The sequence below is a fragment of the Lontra canadensis genome, unplaced genomic scaffold, assembly GCF_010015895.1.
Source record: "Lontra canadensis isolate GAN:19392208 unplaced genomic scaffold, GSC_riverotter_1.0 scaffold108, whole genome shotgun sequence".
Lineage (NCBI taxonomy): Eukaryota > Metazoa > Chordata > Mammalia > Carnivora > Mustelidae > Lontra > Lontra canadensis.
In genome coordinates, this window is record NW_022631102.1 from 4,922,647 (window position 1) to 4,940,945 (window position 18,299).

Consider the following 18,299-nt stretch of genomic DNA (forward strand, 5'->3'; position numbering starts at 1 on the left):
AGCCCTGGCCAGAAGGACTGGTGGCAGCTGGTCGTGGGGGACAAGGCGTGCCTGCTGGTGCAACATCCTTCCATCCTTCATTTGTTTCCCTTCTCTCTCAGCCTTGCAACGGTGCTGGGGAAAATGCCGCTGCCACTGGAGCTGGGAGGGAGGGAGAAGAGAGAGGCAAAGGAGAAGAGGTGAGGAGGAAGAGGAGGAGGAGGAGACAGGGGCAGAGGATATCTTGCCTGCCTTTCAGGGGCACATGGAGCCCAGGGCATGTGCAGGGGGTCAGGCAGAGAGAGTGGTCCAACCAGTTTTCAGACAAGGCTATTTATTATCAAAAAGCAGCTGGCTTCTCTGTTTGTCCTGTGTCACCCGGGAGGTGGGAGTGCAGGCAGGAGAATGGCAAGAATTGGATGCAGTTGAGGCTGCGTGGCCTGTGGAAGTGCCTCTCCACAGTGATGCAGGAGTCCTGGGTTTAGGGTGCTCTGGAGCCCTGGCCAGCAGAACCAGTGCTGTCATAGCCCTTACCCCGGAGGGTTCACATTCTAGATTTTAAAATTACCCAAAATGTGCATCTTCCGTCGGGTGGCTGCCCCTGGTTCTTTAGAGACAATGTAACTTAGGATGACTGCTGGTCTGGGAGACATGAAGAGTACACAAACAGCAAATGATCTTGGGGTGGGGGGCATTGCAGAAGAGCTCTGTAGTGAGCCTTGTTAAATGTACAGACAGGGCCCGAGAGAAGAGAAGTGAAGTATAAAACAGGGTGGGAGACAGCTGGGGATGAAAACCTGGGCTTCTGGTTTGCTTCAAAATGTTTGACCCAGATGGATATGGCTTTTAGAACTGGAGGACGACAGACACAGCTATTAATAAAAACAAACACAAAACAACAGTGACAACAGTGAGGAGGGAAGAAGAGGGGCAGTGGCTGACCAGGCAGAGGGAAGGGCTGTGAGCCCTGTGCCAGACAGGGAGAGTAGGGGAAATTGAAATGGATTCGGGTCCACGAAGGTGCTCTGAGGCTTTCCGAAGAGTAAGATGTTCCTCGTAAACGATACAGCCCTAGTGAAGGTGATTTTTGTCAACAACCTACCAACAGGTTTCCTTGGAAGGTCAGTAATTTTCCATATGAATTCACAATTTTGCAAAAACAACTAGAGACCCAAGGTTTGACACGGAAGTTAGGCTAACTGTTAATTTCACAGTTGCCTCTTAAACTGGGTTTTGCTATAGCTGTGTGTTTTGGAGGCGGCTGGGTTCACAACGACCTTAACTCTCTGGGGTATAGTGTATTTCCAGTTGTCCACAATCTTTCAAGATTGGGCCTCTGATAAATTTCACAAGACGTGGGTCCTCTTTTTTGGTGGGGGGGGGGGATAGTTGGCAGGGGAAGGGGGAGTGAAGTTTGTCTCCCTTCTGCACAGAAGGGAACCCCATATCATTAGAAGTGTGATATAAGTCAGCTGCTCTGATTCCACGGGAGAATAAAAATGTGTTCATCAAAGGTGTTATGCCAGGCTGATTTTATTCATTTGTAATTCACACCTGAGAGAAAACAGCCGTGAGCGTATTTTAACAACCCTTAATATTTTTAAAGGGTATTCTTTCCCTCCCTGAATATTATGTACATATGCATATTTCTTTCTTTGAGGGTGGGAGCTTGCTATCTGCCTGTGCTTTGGCCTTGGCGATTTTTGTGCGGCCTTCAGAGTATTTCGTACAAGAAAACGAGTCATTGCTCAAGTACTAGAGTGAATGCAGTCGCTTTGGTGAAGCCGGCCTTAGGAACATGGAGGGAGGCTGAGGTCAGCTGGCTGGGTGTGGCTGTCTGCTGACCGCAGTGCAGGACTCCACGGGTCTCCCTGACCGGAGAGAAAGGCCAGCTTGGGGTGCATCTGACAGTAATTAGCGGTGCGTCTCAGGTGAGATGGAAGCACACGGAACAGTTCGTTTACAGATAGCAGCTTCCGACTGTAGAGAGCACCAGTTTCTAGCGCCTTATCAGTCTCGAGCTCCTGGCGCTGTCTTTTAGCTTAGAACATGTCTTGCACCAGGCCTTCCCTTCTTCCTTTTCATCTCCTTCCTTGATCGCTTTGCATTCTCTGTTGCTTGTTGTGATAAAATACTTTCCAAAATAAACTTTCAGTTGAATTGGCTTTTCGTTGATGGCAAGCCTGCACCGCCGAGCTGCGCCTGTTGCCACGTGGCAGCTAGGGGGAGCTCGGTGCCCGTGTCATGGCTTGGCGCCTCCGCTGCAACGGGCCAGGAGCGGGCTTCCATCAGCAGCCGAGGCAGTTTGCCTTGCTGCAAAATGTCTTAAGTGTGAAGTTGTAATATTGATTTTCCTGCGGAGATTCGAGCAGGACAAAATGAGAATAAAGTTTGAGAAATCTATTTTCAAGCTATTGGCATTGATTTATAAGCCCTCACTAGGCAGAGGGGAGTATTTTTCTTTTTTTCTCTTCTTTTCCTTTTTTTTTTTTTTTTTTTTTAACAATTAAAATGGTTAGTTTTGAATCGGTGCATTTTCCCCTATGAGTCTGTGGTCTTGACTTTCTGAAAATCCCATTAGACTCTTCAGGCATTCGCTATGGAATGAAGGGGTCTGGGAAGAGCATACATCATTTTGTCCATTTCTGTGTTGCATGTCACAGACCCAGGGAACGGTCGAGAATTGCTGCTTTTGGGAGTCATGCTCCTAAAACAGCTTGATGAATGGAAATCCTTTTAGCTCAGGTTTTATAACACTTGGATTCTCAATTCCATTTATTAGGTAATGTTCCCACTGTACTAGGGGAAATAGCACCATTCCCCAAAGATATCAAATGCCAACTCAAATAACGTGTAAAACTTTGTTTGGAAGGAGTATGGGCTTGCTAGACCCAGCGTCGCTAATACCTTTCACCCTGAACAGTGCCCTTAATGGATGGCTTTTAATGAGACTCTTTTTCTCCTAAACATGTAATTTAGTGCTGGGGAATATGTGTGCTTTTGATCGCGGGATTTCTGGATCTATAATGTCTTCTCCAAGTTCAAGAAATAGGCAGACAGCACAGTTAACCTCGAGTCTTATGGTTGAGTTCAATATATGGGCAGAAGAGGTTGCCCTGAGACAGGAAAGAGTGCTTTATTCTAACCTGAAAGAGAAATAAATTAGGTCAGACAAAAGCCTAGTGCTGTCATCAGCTGAGAAAGAGCCTTCACTCTCTCGTACAGAGGGCCGCAATTTATCTGATGATTTCTCTACTTCATTTAATGTTTGAATTGAGCCAGTTGTAAGCATATCGCGGCAGCGAGCTCATTTGACAACTCAGGAGATGAAGCGGCACGGTCACCTCGCAGCCTTGGGCTGGGCAGTGTGGCCTTTGGCCTGTAGAAAACTGTTAAAAGAATTCACTTTAGAAATGCCCAGCCCTTTGCCTTGGAACCTGGGAGAGTGTTCACAAGCTGTAACTAAACACGGACTGCAGATATGACGATGCTTGATAAAAACAGTACATGTGGGGAGGGTAGAGATCGGGTTCTTGACCTTTGGAGGCTGCCTCCTGCCTCCCCTGTGGCTTGAGGAAGGGCCCCCTGGCTGTCCAGTTGGGGCCTACCTTTAGCCGGAGCTCTCCAAGGACTTGAGACTCCAGGTTTGGTGCTGGGGTCGGTCCCATATGGGAGGACAAGGGAAAATAAATGCTCTCTGGGGCCTGCACCCAGCATCACAGAGTCAAGTGATTGCTGCTGGCTGAGCATCCCTCTCTGAAGGTCTTGGTAGCTGTAGGCACACTGATGGGTTTTTTTAAACGGGGAGAGAACCGGGGATGAATGTCTGTCATCAAGCTGCTCTGAGTATGGCTTTGTCACTTCTTTATTTACTCCCATGACGGGGTCTGGAGTCCTCAGTGTTCTGCCCCCTCCACCCCTCACCACGCTCCCCACTCCGTGTACCTCTCTTCTTTCCCAGGGAGCCAGATGCCCCTGAGACCTGCTCAGGTCCTGGTCCCCGTTTCTCTACCCCTCCCCGAGAAAAGCCGTTTGTTGACTGCCTCTCTGGAGCCGTAGTCTCCCCAAAGGCCTGCATACAGAGAGCCCACAGCAGGCAATTTGGAGACCCACGGAAGCAGAGGGACATGCTCCTTCACACTTCTCGCATCTTTTGCATGAGCCAGTGTGTGTGTGGGGGGGCGGTGCGCGGGGAGAGGGAACAGCATCGTTTTTTACTGGCAAGAGGGACACCAGATCGAGCTTTGATTAATGGTGCTACATTCACTGGGACTTTTCGTCCGGCATTTGACATATGCAAGTCTTTTGTGTAGTTGCTGAAATTGAAGAAATTCATTCTTTATTTCTTTTTCCAAGAGAGCTGATAATCTGCTTGGGTGTTGAATTAGCCAGCCTGAGCTGTTTTAACTATAATGAAAATCCCAGACCACACAAAATTAAGTAACTTCAGGGTAAAAAAAAAAAAATGACTGTTGCATACAACTTTTTTATGACCCCCTTCCACTGAAATAGAAATACATTTGCGGATGTTCCGATGAGCTCTCTGCTAAAACAATGTGCAAAAATGACTCAAGAAAGTTGAATGCCGATGTTATTGTGATGAACGTGTGCTTCAGAAATGGGTGTGCTTCTAGGATTTTTTTTTTTAAATGAGGTCATGTTTAAATTTCTACCTTGGACGGGAGACATTGAAGTGGCTTGTGTCCTTGCTATTTTGTCGCAGGCCTCGGAGAATGTCCTGCAGCTAAAGGCTTGCAGTCCGGTGCCCTGTATGGAGGGTCCTTTTTTCTCCTTCCGCTTAGCACCTTTGAAAAAAGCACAGCATTAAATAAAACAAATCTCTTCATTTGGCCTCAAAGAGTGCTTTTATATTCCATCATTATGAGCCCTGTTGTGGCTCTGAAGATTTAAATCATTTGCAGCTTTGTGGACTCTTCTGAATGTGTTTGGGAGGGTTTCTATGGTGGTAAATCTTTTTTTCTTTTTTTCTTTTAAAGCAACTATTTTATTTATCAAAACATAGGTCGCTCTATTCTTTGGTATTGTGGGCTTGGTTTTTTATTAGTAGCCTCTTAGTAATTGACGGGATCTGTGAAGGCACCTGAACGCTGTTTTCCTTATTCATTTGGCCTTTTTTCCCCTGCTTTTGAATGGGTGAGAACAGGCCACGTGAGCTCAGTTTTTGGAGTTCAAGAGAAGTAGATGAGGCGTGGGGAAGGGAAGGTTGGACAGTCCATGGCTAGAGTCCGTGTCCTCCAAGGAGCTGTTTTTAATATGTCAAAGTATCCTGAAACCAGGCAGGGGGGTGTAGGGTAACAAGTATACATGGGGTTCTTTCTCCCACGGGGACACTTTCCCATCCAGAGTCTGCCACCGGGCTATGTGACTGAGGTTTTTCTTAAATCCCACACCACCTCCCGAGGATCAGGAATCCCCACCTTCCTGGAATGCAGGCTAGGCTCAGGCCTTCTCCTGCAGGCCTCCTTAGCCAGACAGACCCTCAGTCGTTTCCATCCGTTGCCAACAAGGTTGTGCACCCCCAGTCTTCTCCCTGCCTTTCACCCTGATGCCAGAAATCTGGACAATTTCATTTGAGGGTTGTGCTGTGTTTGGCCTGGAACAGACAGGGCCTTGTGGGGGCGGGGGCGGGGGGTGGCTCCGGCATGCACCTTTCCTTCCAGGCGATCTGAGGGTGGTAGGGAGGAGGCCTTTGGAGGGTGTCAGGGGTGTGTGGGGCCTGGGCCAGCAGCTCTGAGACCCCTGGCCCGTCTGCACTGCTCAGCTGTCCTCCGGAGAGGGCAGGTGGTCAGGGGAGGGAGTTCATCTGTACGATGTGGCCTGCTTCCACCCTCCAGGCTGTGTCCCCCCAGGGCCCGTGGCGGCCCTAGGCCTTGCTGGCTACAGGAATTCGGTGGCCAGATGGGGTTGGGCCCTGGACAGGGGCTCCCACCCTCAGATGCATTCTAACCGCTCCTGACCCTGTGAGGACATTCCTCCTGATGCATGCCTGGCTGGGCCGACGGGCTGCTCTTATCTCTGCCGCCTCTGCCGGGCACTTCATTATTCCCAATGTTCGGAGAACTTCATAAAACCTCTTGTCGTGCCTTAAAGCGTCATCTAGTCATAGATTATTTTCTCCACCAAGAATTGATTCCTTCTCTCTCCCATCTACCCGTCTCCCTCCTCCCCTCCCCACGGTTGTTATTTTCTCTTGGATCCAATAAATTAAAAATTGATGGCAGCTCAGAAAGTGTTGCGCTCCGTCGAGTGTGCGTGTTGGTGGTGGTTCAGTGTCGCCTGGAGTCTCAGCCCCTCCCGGAATGTTTGCAGGGAGGAGAATGAAAAGATCCCTTCGCAGATTCTCGGTGAGCATGGGCTTGCTGGCAAAGGCTCCGTCTTCGTAGGAAGCAGGTGTAAAGTCTCCAGTCGGATGCAGAGCTCTGGCGGAGGGATGCTGAGCATTTCTTGTAAACATGCGTACACATCAGGATGGCGGCTATGACGTTGGTGGCACACGATTTTAAGAGCCTGGCACCCCTCCCCCCACACCCTTCTCCTACCCATGCCCCCCATCACTGAAACAATAATTCTTCCTATGTTTCTTCTGGACTGTAGCCTAGCCATTAGAAATTTGGATCTGAATCAGTGCAGGGTAAGGGGGCCATGGGCCTGTGTCCTCTGGGTGCAGCAGTGTACACGCACTGTGCTTGGGGCGTAGCAGGCGGTTGGCCCCTCGGCTGGAATTCCCCAAAAGGCAGGTGCAGGGGCAGTTGTTGCAGATGGACCAGGGCAGGGGGGGCCCTTGGAGCCCTGCGTGTGGGGGAAATCTCTGGCCAGGTAAGGCCATGCTAAGCCCTTGCAGCTGCTGGGGGCCTGTTGGCTGCTTGGCTGGGTCCGTGTTAATGATGTCTTTCCATTTCTGTCTTCTGCCCCAAATTCCTTCCCAGCGGAGCTCAGGCATGGGGGAGTTTGACTTCGGATCAAGTGCTTCCCCATCTACTTAACAACAAATATCCATTATTATTTGTGAACCCTGATTTCATTTCTTATAAATGCGTGTATCAGCTGGGAGGAGGTGTAGCCTCGTAAATAAAATGTGTTGTAAAAGAAAATTAACTCTGTGTGTGTTTGTGTGTGTGAGAGAGAGAATATGCATTTGTCCATGAGCTTTAGGATTTCACATTTCAGAGCCCACCCCGACGTGATAGCGTACATTTGAGCAAGGTGCCTGCTGCTTCCATTCATTTTTCCTCTTAATGAGTCAAACGTTTTAGCAATCCCTTACTTTATTCGGCTCATAATAGCGAGAGCAGCAATATTTTCCAGAGCTGCCTGACACCTGGGGACTTGTTCACAAAAGCAGAAATCATCTCGGAGGAAAGACCTCGTCTTTGCCTTCTTTATTTAAGGTCTGAGTTTGCCGGACAGGACAGCCTGAGGGGCTGGTTTGTTGGGTCTGGGAATTCAAAAAACTGTTTTTGTTATGTGTCTTTTCTCTTTCCTGGTGCTTTCTTAGTTCTGGGTGGCGGTTTGGGCCGCTCTGGCTTTCCCAGCAGAGGCCTGGTTCTCCGAGCTGTGTGGGGCCGTGAGGCTCCGGATGCCCATAGGACGGGGAAAGGAGGGTGCTGGGAGGGCCAGACACAGCCTGCTTTGCTCTTCTCTGAGCTGGCCCAGGGGGCTCTTTCTCCTTTTATTTCTTCCATTATCGATATGGTTCTAAGAAGGGCCGTGCACACGCGCACACACACGCACCCCACACACCCAGCTCAGTATCCGCCCGCCAGCGGAAATGAAACCACAGCCCGTCTTTGGGGGTGTCTCCGAAGGCCATGAGCACGAGCCTTCAGGCTCAGCTGTCCTGGTCTACACTCTGTGTGTGACCCACAACTTGACAGTGGAGGGGTTCTCATGCTGCCTCTGCTGCCTGAACTTTGGGGGTAACATTGTTGCCACCTTCCTGGGAAGTATCTCACTTGGCAGATGAAGCCCAGAGCCCCCCTTACCCCCCCAGGAGGGGAGAGAGGAAACCCCGTTCTTGGAGTAGGGTGAACACCCCTCCTGCTGTCATCTTGAGTTTTACTTTCAACACTGACAGTGGGAGGGAAGATTTGTTTGTTTGTTTCTTTTGCCTCTGGATTCCCTTCAAGGCCTCGAGCTGGGTCCGGGGTCCTGGGTCCAGGAGGTCAGGTTCAGGGCTGTCTGTGGGACTGGGGCAGGGCCTGGCTGCTCAGGGGGGTTTGGCTGCCAGGGGGCCAGGCAGGACTCACAGCTGTAGCACAGCGAATGGATACTTTCAGACACAGTGACTGCTGCAGGAGGAAAGTGAAAAGGCAGAGAGAGCCAAATAAAGGAAAGAATACCAGATGTTAAAAAAAAAAAAAAAAAAGAAAAAAAAAAGTGCTGGTACCAAGTCCTCAGCAAAAGGTAGAAGGCAGAGAGGCAGGAATGCCTGCGAACAGGCTTATATGACTTTTGCTAATTTTTAAAGTAGTCCGCGTTTCTTTTGAATGAGAAGATCGAATTGAAATTATGTAGCTTAAAGCCTCCTAGCAGCGAGGAGGTCCTCCCGGCTTCCTAGAACTCCTCCCAGGGGAGACGACAGGCAGGGCTGAAAAAGTTAATGAAAAGCAAAACAAAACAAGGATGAGAAAGATTAAATTATTAAGCGGCAGGAAGCACCTCCCCGTCCCCAGCAAGGATGGTCACACTGGAAGTGTGGTAGCCTCGGGGACGCAGTGGAGCTCCAGGCCTGTGGGCAAGTGGCATTTGGGACCGGGTACCTTCACCCTTCCCACCGCAGAGCTTGTCCCTGCTCCTTCTGAAGTCTGTTTCATTTTGTCCTTTTTTGCTTTTCAGTTCATTTCCTTTGTGCCTCTCTCCTTTTTTTTTTTTTTAACAAAACAATATTTTGACATCCTCCTCCCATCTATTAGAGTTCCCGCTCTAGAAATGGCACACAATACATCCTTATATTTCTAAAGAACTGTTTTCACAGCCCTCTCCTTTGGCTCTGAAATTATGTATATGTAATTGGTAATTAAAGGTGCAAGCTTTTCAATATAAACAGTATTGCTCAATGTTAGATCATTAAAGGGAAAAGAAGCACCGAATAATTACCTTTTCCATTCTGACAAACCGTTCACAGGAATCTGGTACCCCCCTACAACCACCATTCGGCGTGAGGGCTGTGATTACATTTCAGCCATACCAAAGCATCTTTTCATAAAATAAATTGGTAAATTAATTATGTAGCATTGTCTTCCAACTCTGTTTTAAGTAAACTCCCGATTTCTTTTTTTAAAGTGTAATTAATGATTCCCGGGGCTGGCTTGGTGAAAACGGTTTATCTTACCTTATAGGTTAGTGTGTGTGTATATGTGTGTGTGTGTTTTAGAGGTATGGAGATAACAGATTTAAGATTTCCTCATCTTTGGGGTATTTTTTTGCATTGACTTGCATCTCCTGCGTGTCCAAGGGTAATTCATGGAGCACTCTCTGCTCGTCTCTAAACACAGGCAGGTTCTCCAATGTTAACTTTCCTTCCCAGCAACACCTGTGCCTCAACCTGTTCACATGTGTCTCAGACGTGTCACCTGTCCTACACCGTCCATCCTCGATTCAACATCACACATGGACTCTCACAGGCCCTGAAGAAGCTGAGTTCAGAGAATACAGAACAGGGATTCATATGTAGGATGGAAGATGCCACAGAATTTTTTCCTTAAATTATCTGTTCTTTGGCTCTGGCCCGCCAGTAACTTCACTGCCCCGGAATGTGTTTTCCCTCCCTTCCATCCCTTCCCTCCGTTCCTCTGTGGTTTTCACTGTATCTCACTAAATACCATACAACTTAAAATTTACCTGCCTCCTCGGGTGTCATACCTCTGGCTGCCCCTTGGCTTTTCCCAGCACCCTGACACTTGTGCCGTCTCCACGACCAAGTTGTTTGCTCTTGAAAAATACCAACCCACGTTTGCTCAGAGCCCAAGGGGATGTGCAACCTCATCGTCCAGTGCCCTTATTTATGACACTTTTGGCTGCTGAGTCCTCCTGTTCTCCCTCTGGGGGTTGCTCCTATTTTGAGGCATTTACTGGCTTCAAAATATTTGGGTCCCATGGTCCCTCCAAAATAAAGAAAGAAGGGAAGTATATCGGCTGGTAAAGAAATATGAAAATGTACAGCCCATTGAAAGTGTGGTTTGTCGTCTGCTAAGAAATGCTTTTGGAGTCTGAAGAGGGTTTTTTTTTTTTTTTTTCCTTTTCTTTTTCTGGGAGTGAAAATAAAACCAACAAACAAAAAGGACAGTGGGAGCTGATGAGTGCTGGAAATCTACAAAGTGATAGCAGTCTGACCAAGAGCAGAGCCGGCTCCCTCTTTCAGAGAGCAGATTTGCAGAGTCCCTTCCCCTGCATTGTTTTTTATTTTTTATTATTTTTTTTCCTTCCATGTTTCTTTTCGAACCAGCGCTCACTTGTTGCTTTCTGAGCATGTGGGCTTCTTTCTCTCCTAAGGACTGGCTGCCTGACTCCCGTCTGGGGCTCTGTTTTCTTGTCTGGTGTGCAGCCAGGTCTGAGGTAGAGGAATGCAAGCAGGGCTCCCATGAATGGGGAGGACATGAATGAACCGTGGAAGGGAGGGGGCGGCGGATCGAGCCCAGGCAGGGTGAACCGGCTCTGGCGCACGGTTCTCAGCCTTGGCGGCCCACTGGAATCACCTGGGGAGTCTTAAAAACAAAAAGACAATCTGAGGTTTGGATCTTGCTGTAATTGGTCTGGGGTGCCGCCTGGGCACGGGGTTCAGGGCTCCCCAGGTGATTCTCAGATGATGTAAAGTGGGAGAGACACGTCTCCAGCTTGAAGTACGGGGCCCAGGACCCTGAGCCTCTTGTGAAAGTGGGATGGGGGGTATGTGCACGTAGATGTGTTTACCTGGTATGTGGGGGTGGGGGGGTTGGGAATTAACAGTAGATAAATGACAAAGCAGAAAGTTTAGCACCAGTTAAGCAACCACTTCCACAGGCGGTGATGTTACTCTCAGAGCCTCAGTTTGCCCATCTGTGGCCTCCAGGAGTCATGTGGGGACTCGGTGACCTCTGGGACCCTGCAGCGGAGGGGCCTCCTCTCGGTGGGGAAGGGTTGGAATGGTTGATGGGTGCCCGTGATTGCCTAAGCCCATCTCTGTCTTCTCTGCCCCTTTCTCCTCTCTCTCTCCAGCAGAGGCTGACCATGTGGAGGCCGCCATCCTCGAAGAAGACGAGGGTCTGGAGATAGAGGAGCCCAGCAGCCTGGGGCTGATGGTGGGTGGCCCCGACCCTGACCTGCTCACCTGTGGACAGTGTCAGATGAACTTCCCCCTGGGGGACATCCTGGTTTTTATAGAGCACAAGAAGAAGCAGTGCGGTGGCCTGGGTGCTTGCTATGACAAAGGCCTGGACAAAGGCAGCCCGCCGCCCTCCTCACGCTCCGAGCTCAGGAAAGTGTCCGAGCCGGTGGAGATCGGGATCCAGGTCACCCCCGACGAAGATGACCACCTGCTCTCACCCACGAAAGGCATCTGCCCCAAGCAGGAGAACATTGCAGGTATGGAACATTGCCCTGGCCAGGCCGCCGCGGAAGCCACCTCCCAGGTCCCACGCCCGCCTGCCCCCTCGTCGTTCCGGGTGTCAGGCCTGGGAGGGGTCGGGGGTTACCGGGATAGGACCACCAGCCAGGGCTTGCCCGTTCCGGGGGGCTGCTATCTGGGTGCCCCTCAGGACAAGACGGGCTTGGGGCTCTGAGCAGCACAGCTGGCAGTTGGTCGCTTTGCTTTTTGCAATGACACTCTGCTGCGGGGCCTAATCCGTAGGTGGCCGGGAGTACAGAATGGAAGTTTGGAAGGCGAGGTGACCCTCAGTTTGCTGGTGTTCTTGGCTTAGTCTCTGACTGTGCCGCCAGACGGTCTTCGGTTGGAATCTGTTCTTCCCAACGTGGACAAGTCAGTTTTTCTATCTGTGAAATGGAGCTAATGAGACTGATCTCCATAGGCTTGTGGTGAGGTCTAATGAGACGTGGCCTGTGCGCAGGGCCTGGTAGGCACTTAAGAATGGGAGAACTCACTTCCTCCTCTTCCTCTCTCTGGCCTCTGTTTCCCATCCGTAAAAAGAGGTGCCCTGCTCCCAGAGGCTCCTTCTCATGTTGCCTGATCTTTCTGGCAGGTCTAGGGAAGGGCTTGTGGGAACTTGTTGGAGCGCTGCGCCCCTTTCAGCTGACCACCTGGACAGCTGACTTTTCCCACCTGAAGAATGGGTGTTTTGGTTGTGTCCTCTGGCCATAGGGAGTTGACACTGTATCCTGCCGGGCAGTGGCCATGGCATGACAGAGCCTCCTCCAGGGAGCCCGTGTTCTGTGTAAACCCCAGTATTGCCGTAGGTCCGACTTCTGAGCCTGGGAGGCCCGGCAAAGATAGAGGCCCATGGTGGCTGGTGTTCCTGTAGTAAGCGGCAGCCGGTCCCGCAGCAAGATGGCACCAGCGAGCGTGTACATGAGAGGTCACACCCCACTGGTGGACTCTGGACAAGCCGCTTCCTGGGTCCAGGCCTCAGTTTCCTATCTGTCAACAGGGAGTGAGAATACTGGCAGGCCTGGTGTGAGCATTGAATGAGCAGAGGCTCTGTGCCAGGGGAAATTTCCTCTCAGGGGTCCCCTCTGGGGCTGCGGTGTGTAAGTAGGGGCCGGCTGTGTTTTGGGCATGGAAGCTAGCGGAGGTGCTGGAGGGACTGAGGCTCTGGGGCCTCCTCCTTGGAGGGTGAGCCTGCTGTAGCCCAAGACACCCGCTGCCCCTGGCAGGATGGAGCTGAGGGCCGCGTCCCCCAGAGGGCAGGCAGGGTAACGCGGCAAGCCACGTGGCAAGTCTGAGACCTCTGGCCTCAATTTGCCCATCTTTTCAAATGGGATTAGTGAGATCTCTCTTAGGGATTAGTGAGAGGCTGTGGTGGGATGCAGACTCCTGCTGGCACATGCTAGGTTCAGGGGAGACCCCACCAAATCTTACTGGCCTGTGGACCTTCCCTTCTGGCTGGTGAGCTCTAGGGACGTCTCTCATGCTCTCAAGTTGCCAAGGGCTTTGAGAAAAATGACCAGCATGTTTGGGGCCACAGTCATGTAAACCTTGGCTTCTCAGAGTGCCCTGCAGAGATGAATGATGCTGCCTTCGTTAGAGCTGGAACCTCCCATCCAGAAAGGTGCCGGGTCCCTTTTGTTGGTGTTGTTGGGGTCCCCGTGCGTTTCTTTTCTTTGACACCAGAGGAACAGTCTTTCTGCAGTGGAATAAAAACCCGGCGTCAGTGACCACAGGCCTTGCCCATGAGACTCTGGTCCCTACTTCTATTTCCATGGAAAGGCATTCTGCTTTCACCAAAACCCATCCGAATTCTCACTTCACGATGAAGGCACTTCCCAGTGAGAGGCTGCCGATCATTGTGGGTAGGTTTGTTTAAGAAAGCCACTAGATGTGATTTCATAAAAGGCAAAGTTAATCTGCAAGGCGGCTTTGTCCTCACCCCCTAGCCAGCCCCCTGCGCCCCTTTTCTCGGGTCGTAGTACAGCAGCAGCCCATGGTATTTTTATTCTGTGTGTGACGGAAGATATTCTTGGCCTTTTCTGTTCAGCAACAGGACGAATGGATTTCTTCATTCTTGAAGAAATATGTAAAATAATCCCTTAGAAGTCTAAAGAGATATGTTTGTTCAAAGCCTTTAAAATGTTATTTTAATCAAAGGCACAAAACAGTCTCCGTGCTGTGTCAGCTGGAGACGACCGTCCCATTTTGGTGGCACGTCTCGCCTTCTCGCTGGCCCTCCTTCCCCTTCTTCCCTCCCTGCCTTGGCACCAACTTTTCTTTCTTTCTTTTTTATTGAGCAAAAAGGAAAGATTAAAGAATAAAACTTCAGTGGCTCAAATGTATAAAGTAATTTAATATGGTGGGAGCATTAATTATTTTAGCTTAATTGAATTCTGAGGACGGCACTACTTGCATTTTTGTAGACAAGCCCTGTTTATTATTTCTCTGTGTAGATTAACAGTAAAGGAAACACAGATAACTTTCAGTTATTTATTGTAAAATAAATGTGTCAATTCATGTGTAAAGCAAGCTGCTCAAAGATAATTGAGTCTTTATATTTTAAGAGGGGGACTAGGAATCACAGGCGCTTCTCCGCCCGGGCTTCCGGAAATCCGCACAGCTGCCGCCCAGGCCCCTGATACCGCTGGCTTCTCCCAGGCCTCTCCTGTTCCTGCTTCCCGGCCATGGTGGGGACGGATGCTCCGGCCTGTCCGAGCCCTGCCGTGGTCCCCAGGGCCGGTTGCTGGGGAGCGGGTGGCTGTTAACACTTGGGACTTGGCCTCTGGCTCGGCTGTCCCAGGGGAGGTGCCCGCCATGACCGTGAGGGTCATGCCTTTCGGGGAACCAACAATCTGAGTGTTGTCCAGATGGGTCCTAGCCCTCCTTGCTGCCAGGTGCTTCTAGAGGCGCGGCTGCAGAGATGGATGAGCAGGGCTGGCCTGTGGCATAGGTGGGATCCCTTCCGCCTTTAAGGGTGCCTCCCAGCGCGACACCGGAGTTGGAACTCTCTCAGTCACTGGACCAGGGCTGGATCCTGGATTGGCCCTTTCCTTTGGGACACTGGAGTCCAGAGATGGGCATAAAAGGAGTAGTTAATCATGTTTTTCTTTCCTTTGTATCCTTATTTATTTTAATGATAGGGAAGTAGGACAGTAGAAGGAGGAACTTTCTGGGGCTTTGTGACTCGGAAGGTATATTCACCCATTCATTCGTTTGCTCATTTAGCAAACAAGCACCTACTGTTCCTCCTCTGCCCTGAGCATCCCCCCCGGCCGTGAGGTGACAGAACCCCCACCCTGGGCGGGGGGAGCATGGTGGGAGGACGGCCATCTGGGCTGCTGCTCTGTCGCCCTTGGGGGACATGGCCCAAGGGAAAGCGGTAGCAGCTCTGCCCTTGATGTGTGCAGTTGTGGCCCCGGGGCCCTGCACCTTGGTCGTGTGCAGGGCTATGCAGCCTGGTCGTGTGCAGGGCTATGCAGCCGAGGTGGGGGGCTCTGGCCTGGAGACCTGACTCAGGTTTGCCTATAAAGGAGTTCTTTACCTTTCCTGAGCCCCCTTCCCACTGCATTCTCCCACTTCCGGCAGAGCTCGGGGACATGGGAGTAGCTGATCCTGGTGTGGGCGTGAGGGGGCAGGTGAGATGGCTTCCAGGGTTTGCAAACAGCGGGAGTCTCTGAGCCATTTTGTGGGATGGGTGTCTTGAGGAGGGGTGGGGAGAAGGGGCCTGGGGTGTTTGGGGTTCGTGGCCCGTGCGAGGGAGGCTGCATGCTCCCACGTGGGAACGGACCCAGTGCATGTCTGAGCCCCACTCTGTCGCCTGCTGGCCTTGGGCCATGTTACCTGACCTCCTGAGCTGCCGTGTCCTGACAGAGTGCTCCTAACAGTAACTGCGGTGCTGAAATGACGCGTACCTGCCTGGCGCACAGGATGCCCGCTGCCAAGACGGGCACCTTCCCCCCCTACTGGTGCTGGTTCCCCAGCTCCATTTCCTGGGGGCAGCATAGCTCATGGAGGGCTTCTGGGAACTGGGGCAGAAACTTCCATTGGCTTCGGAGAACTCCACCATCAGACACGACGTCTGAACAGCTGTTGTGTGCTCCCCTCCCCCTGCCATCTTTGGTCACGTTGTTACTGTTCTGTGGTGGCCTCTCTGATGGTGGGTCCCTCTGGGGAGGAGCCGGGGGGATCAAAGGAGCACGGACTCGGGTGTCAGTGGGGAGGGGTGTGATTCTAGTGCCTGCCCGGGCCAGCCGCTTCACTTTTCTGGCCCTCAGTTTCCTTGTCTGTCCCTGCTTGTCAGTCCCGTGCTGAGAACGAACAGGGGTGAGACCCAGAGAGTGCCCACTTAGCCCAGGCTCTGGCTGTAGCTGGATGACTGAGAAGCGGAAGCTTCCTGAAAAGCTCTTAAGAGAGTGTGGACCCCACTTGGCTGCTCGAGGTGTTGGCTTCTCCGTCAGAATCTTGAAAACTTGCCTCGGATATCTCTCTCAGCCATTGCTGGTGATTCCTCCTTAGAATCCCCATTTTATCGCCACTGGAGGGAAGGCTCTTGATCACAGGTGACTTGTTTTCACGTGTTATCACCCCTTCCATAACCAAATGAAGCTATAACCGGAGGAATGAGCCATCAGCTGTCAGTCAGAGGTTTGCCTTTTGCCTTTTTGTCCTCCTCCCCCCCGCCACAAACCCCAAATGTCAGATTTCTGGAGAAATGTGGGAGACGAGCAGCAGGTGACAGGAGGTGGCAGATCCCCCTGGGCTGGAAGTGGCAGGCGGTTTCCTGCTCCGTTGGCCCCACCCGCTCTGTACGTCTTCATCTGGAACTTAGGAAGGGTCTGGGGTGCCCCTGGAGGTGGAGAGGGGGGTTTAGGTAGCAGGCAGAGCGCAGACAGGGTGTTTGGTTTAGGGTCCCAGTGACCTATCAGTAGGCCAAAGGTATTGGAGAAAAGGGCTTCTGATCAGCTGGAGGCTTTCCATGCTGTTCGGCAAATGCGCATTTCAGATTTAAAAAAATAAATAAATAAAATAAATGTGAAAAAGAGAATATTAGCTTGGCCAGTGGAAGAAACTAAATAACTTGCTTGTGCTGGAAACTGGAGATAAACCCCACTTGCAGGTTGTCTTTAAAAACGTGCATTTGATATATTTAGAGTTGTTATTTTGCGTCCGAATTAAGATTAGTTAAATCCATGTGTGTTGTAGCATGGATTATCTTTTTGTATTATTAAATCGAGACAGCTAATTATTAGTTCTGTCTGCACCGAGGAACAGTGGAGTGTCCTGTCTGAGAGACCTGGTCCTGGACTGGGCATTTTAGGGCTTACCCCAGAACTGGGGCAGGGCTGGTAGGTCGTGGGGAAGAGGGGTCCCACCTGGTAACCCACATTGTGCTTAGGTGCTTTTCTTGGTTTATCTCATCTTGAAATAGATACCAAACTTAAAACAGATACCTCTAATCCCACTTTGAAATAGCTACTTTCTAATCCTACATTGAGCTAAGGCTCAGAGAGGTTAAGGGACTTGCCCAAGATCACACAGCAAAGTGGAGTCAGACTCAGGTCTGCCTGACTTCCTCAGATGGCACGGGGAATGGAGGCTTTTAGGAAGTAGTCAAACTCTGCCTGGCTGGCCCAGCCACTAGGGGCGGGCACTACCTCCAGACCCTGTCACGGTGACCTCTGAAGCCATCCTGATCTGACTCTGGATACAGCCTAGAGCCCTCAGGCCCCCAGAGGCCTTGACCCACAGTCTGTGGGTCGCCTTCCTCATATGGTTGTCTGTCTCATGAAGGTTTTGGAGGGGTGGGTGGTGGGTAAGAAAGCATTAAGACCTGACTTCAGGTGGATGGATCTGGGCTGGGATTTTGCGTTTGCCAATGACCTTTGGCCATTTGTTCACCTCTCCAACTCCCCATTTCCTATAGAATGGAGATAATCTTTCTTATCTTGTAGACTTGTTACAAGGTTTGATTTAGACAGTGCATTCCTGTATTAGGTCCCTGTGGATTGTTAGCTGTTATTAATAATAGAGAACCACTGGAGGGATCCACGTGGGGATTCTGGCCTCCTGGCCTGAGCTGGAAGGATCTCTTTGCTGAGGATCTCCTCCCGTTCTTAAGTGAGCATATGTGACTTGTTACTGGCAGGGCTGAGTCCAGACCCCAGTGATCTTGAGTCAGGCGGCCCTTTTGCCACACCAGGCTGCCCGGTTCGGTGACTTGAGGTGAGCTGTTTCCCTCGTAGAGTCCCAGTGTCCTGATCCGTCAGCGGGGGTGAACAGTCCCTGCCCTGCCGGCCTCCCAGGGAGAAAAGAGACTAAAGGTAGACTGTGCAGACTGTTAGAGTGTTGGCAGCTACCCAGTGCAACTGTAGCACTGAATTGTAATTGAAAGTTTTATTGAATTAAAAAGAAAACCAAAAATTCTAGTCGGCTACAGGGTAATTTTTTTTTTCTCCTTACTAGGTTTCCTTTAGGTCTGGGGCCCTTGTTAGCTGTGATTCATAGAGGTGGTTCCATGCTTCCGGAAGCAATTCAGAAAGGACGGGAAGTTAGGGAAGAGAGCAAGGGAAGGTCATGGGGCTCCTGGGTGGGGGACCTAACCAACCCTAAGCCTCTGTTATCATTATTATTAGGTTTTTAGTTTGACAGTAAATAGTTAGCAGTTGCCTTAAATTTTTTATTAGGCACTTGACAGCCTGCTTTTTTGTGTGTGTGTGCTCAT

At 50.7% G+C, this 18,299-nt stretch overlaps 1 protein-coding gene across 4 annotated transcripts in view; it reads left to right on the forward strand.

The window, feature by feature from the left end:
• BCL11B (BAF chromatin remodeling complex subunit BCL11B) overlaps positions 1-18,299 on the forward strand; it is an 89,577-nt gene that overhangs the window by 2,400 nt on the left and 68,878 nt on the right. For 2 of the 4 annotated variants that reach the window (XM_032839520.1, XM_032839524.1), the window contains exon 2: positions 11,194-11,559. In XM_032839520.1, coding sequence (XP_032695411.1) covers positions 11,194-11,559 — 366 coding nt within the window. The remainder of the gene's footprint in view (positions 1-11,193; positions 11,560-18,299) is intronic. The other 2 variants (XM_032839521.1, XM_032839525.1) reach the window with 1 other exon arrangement.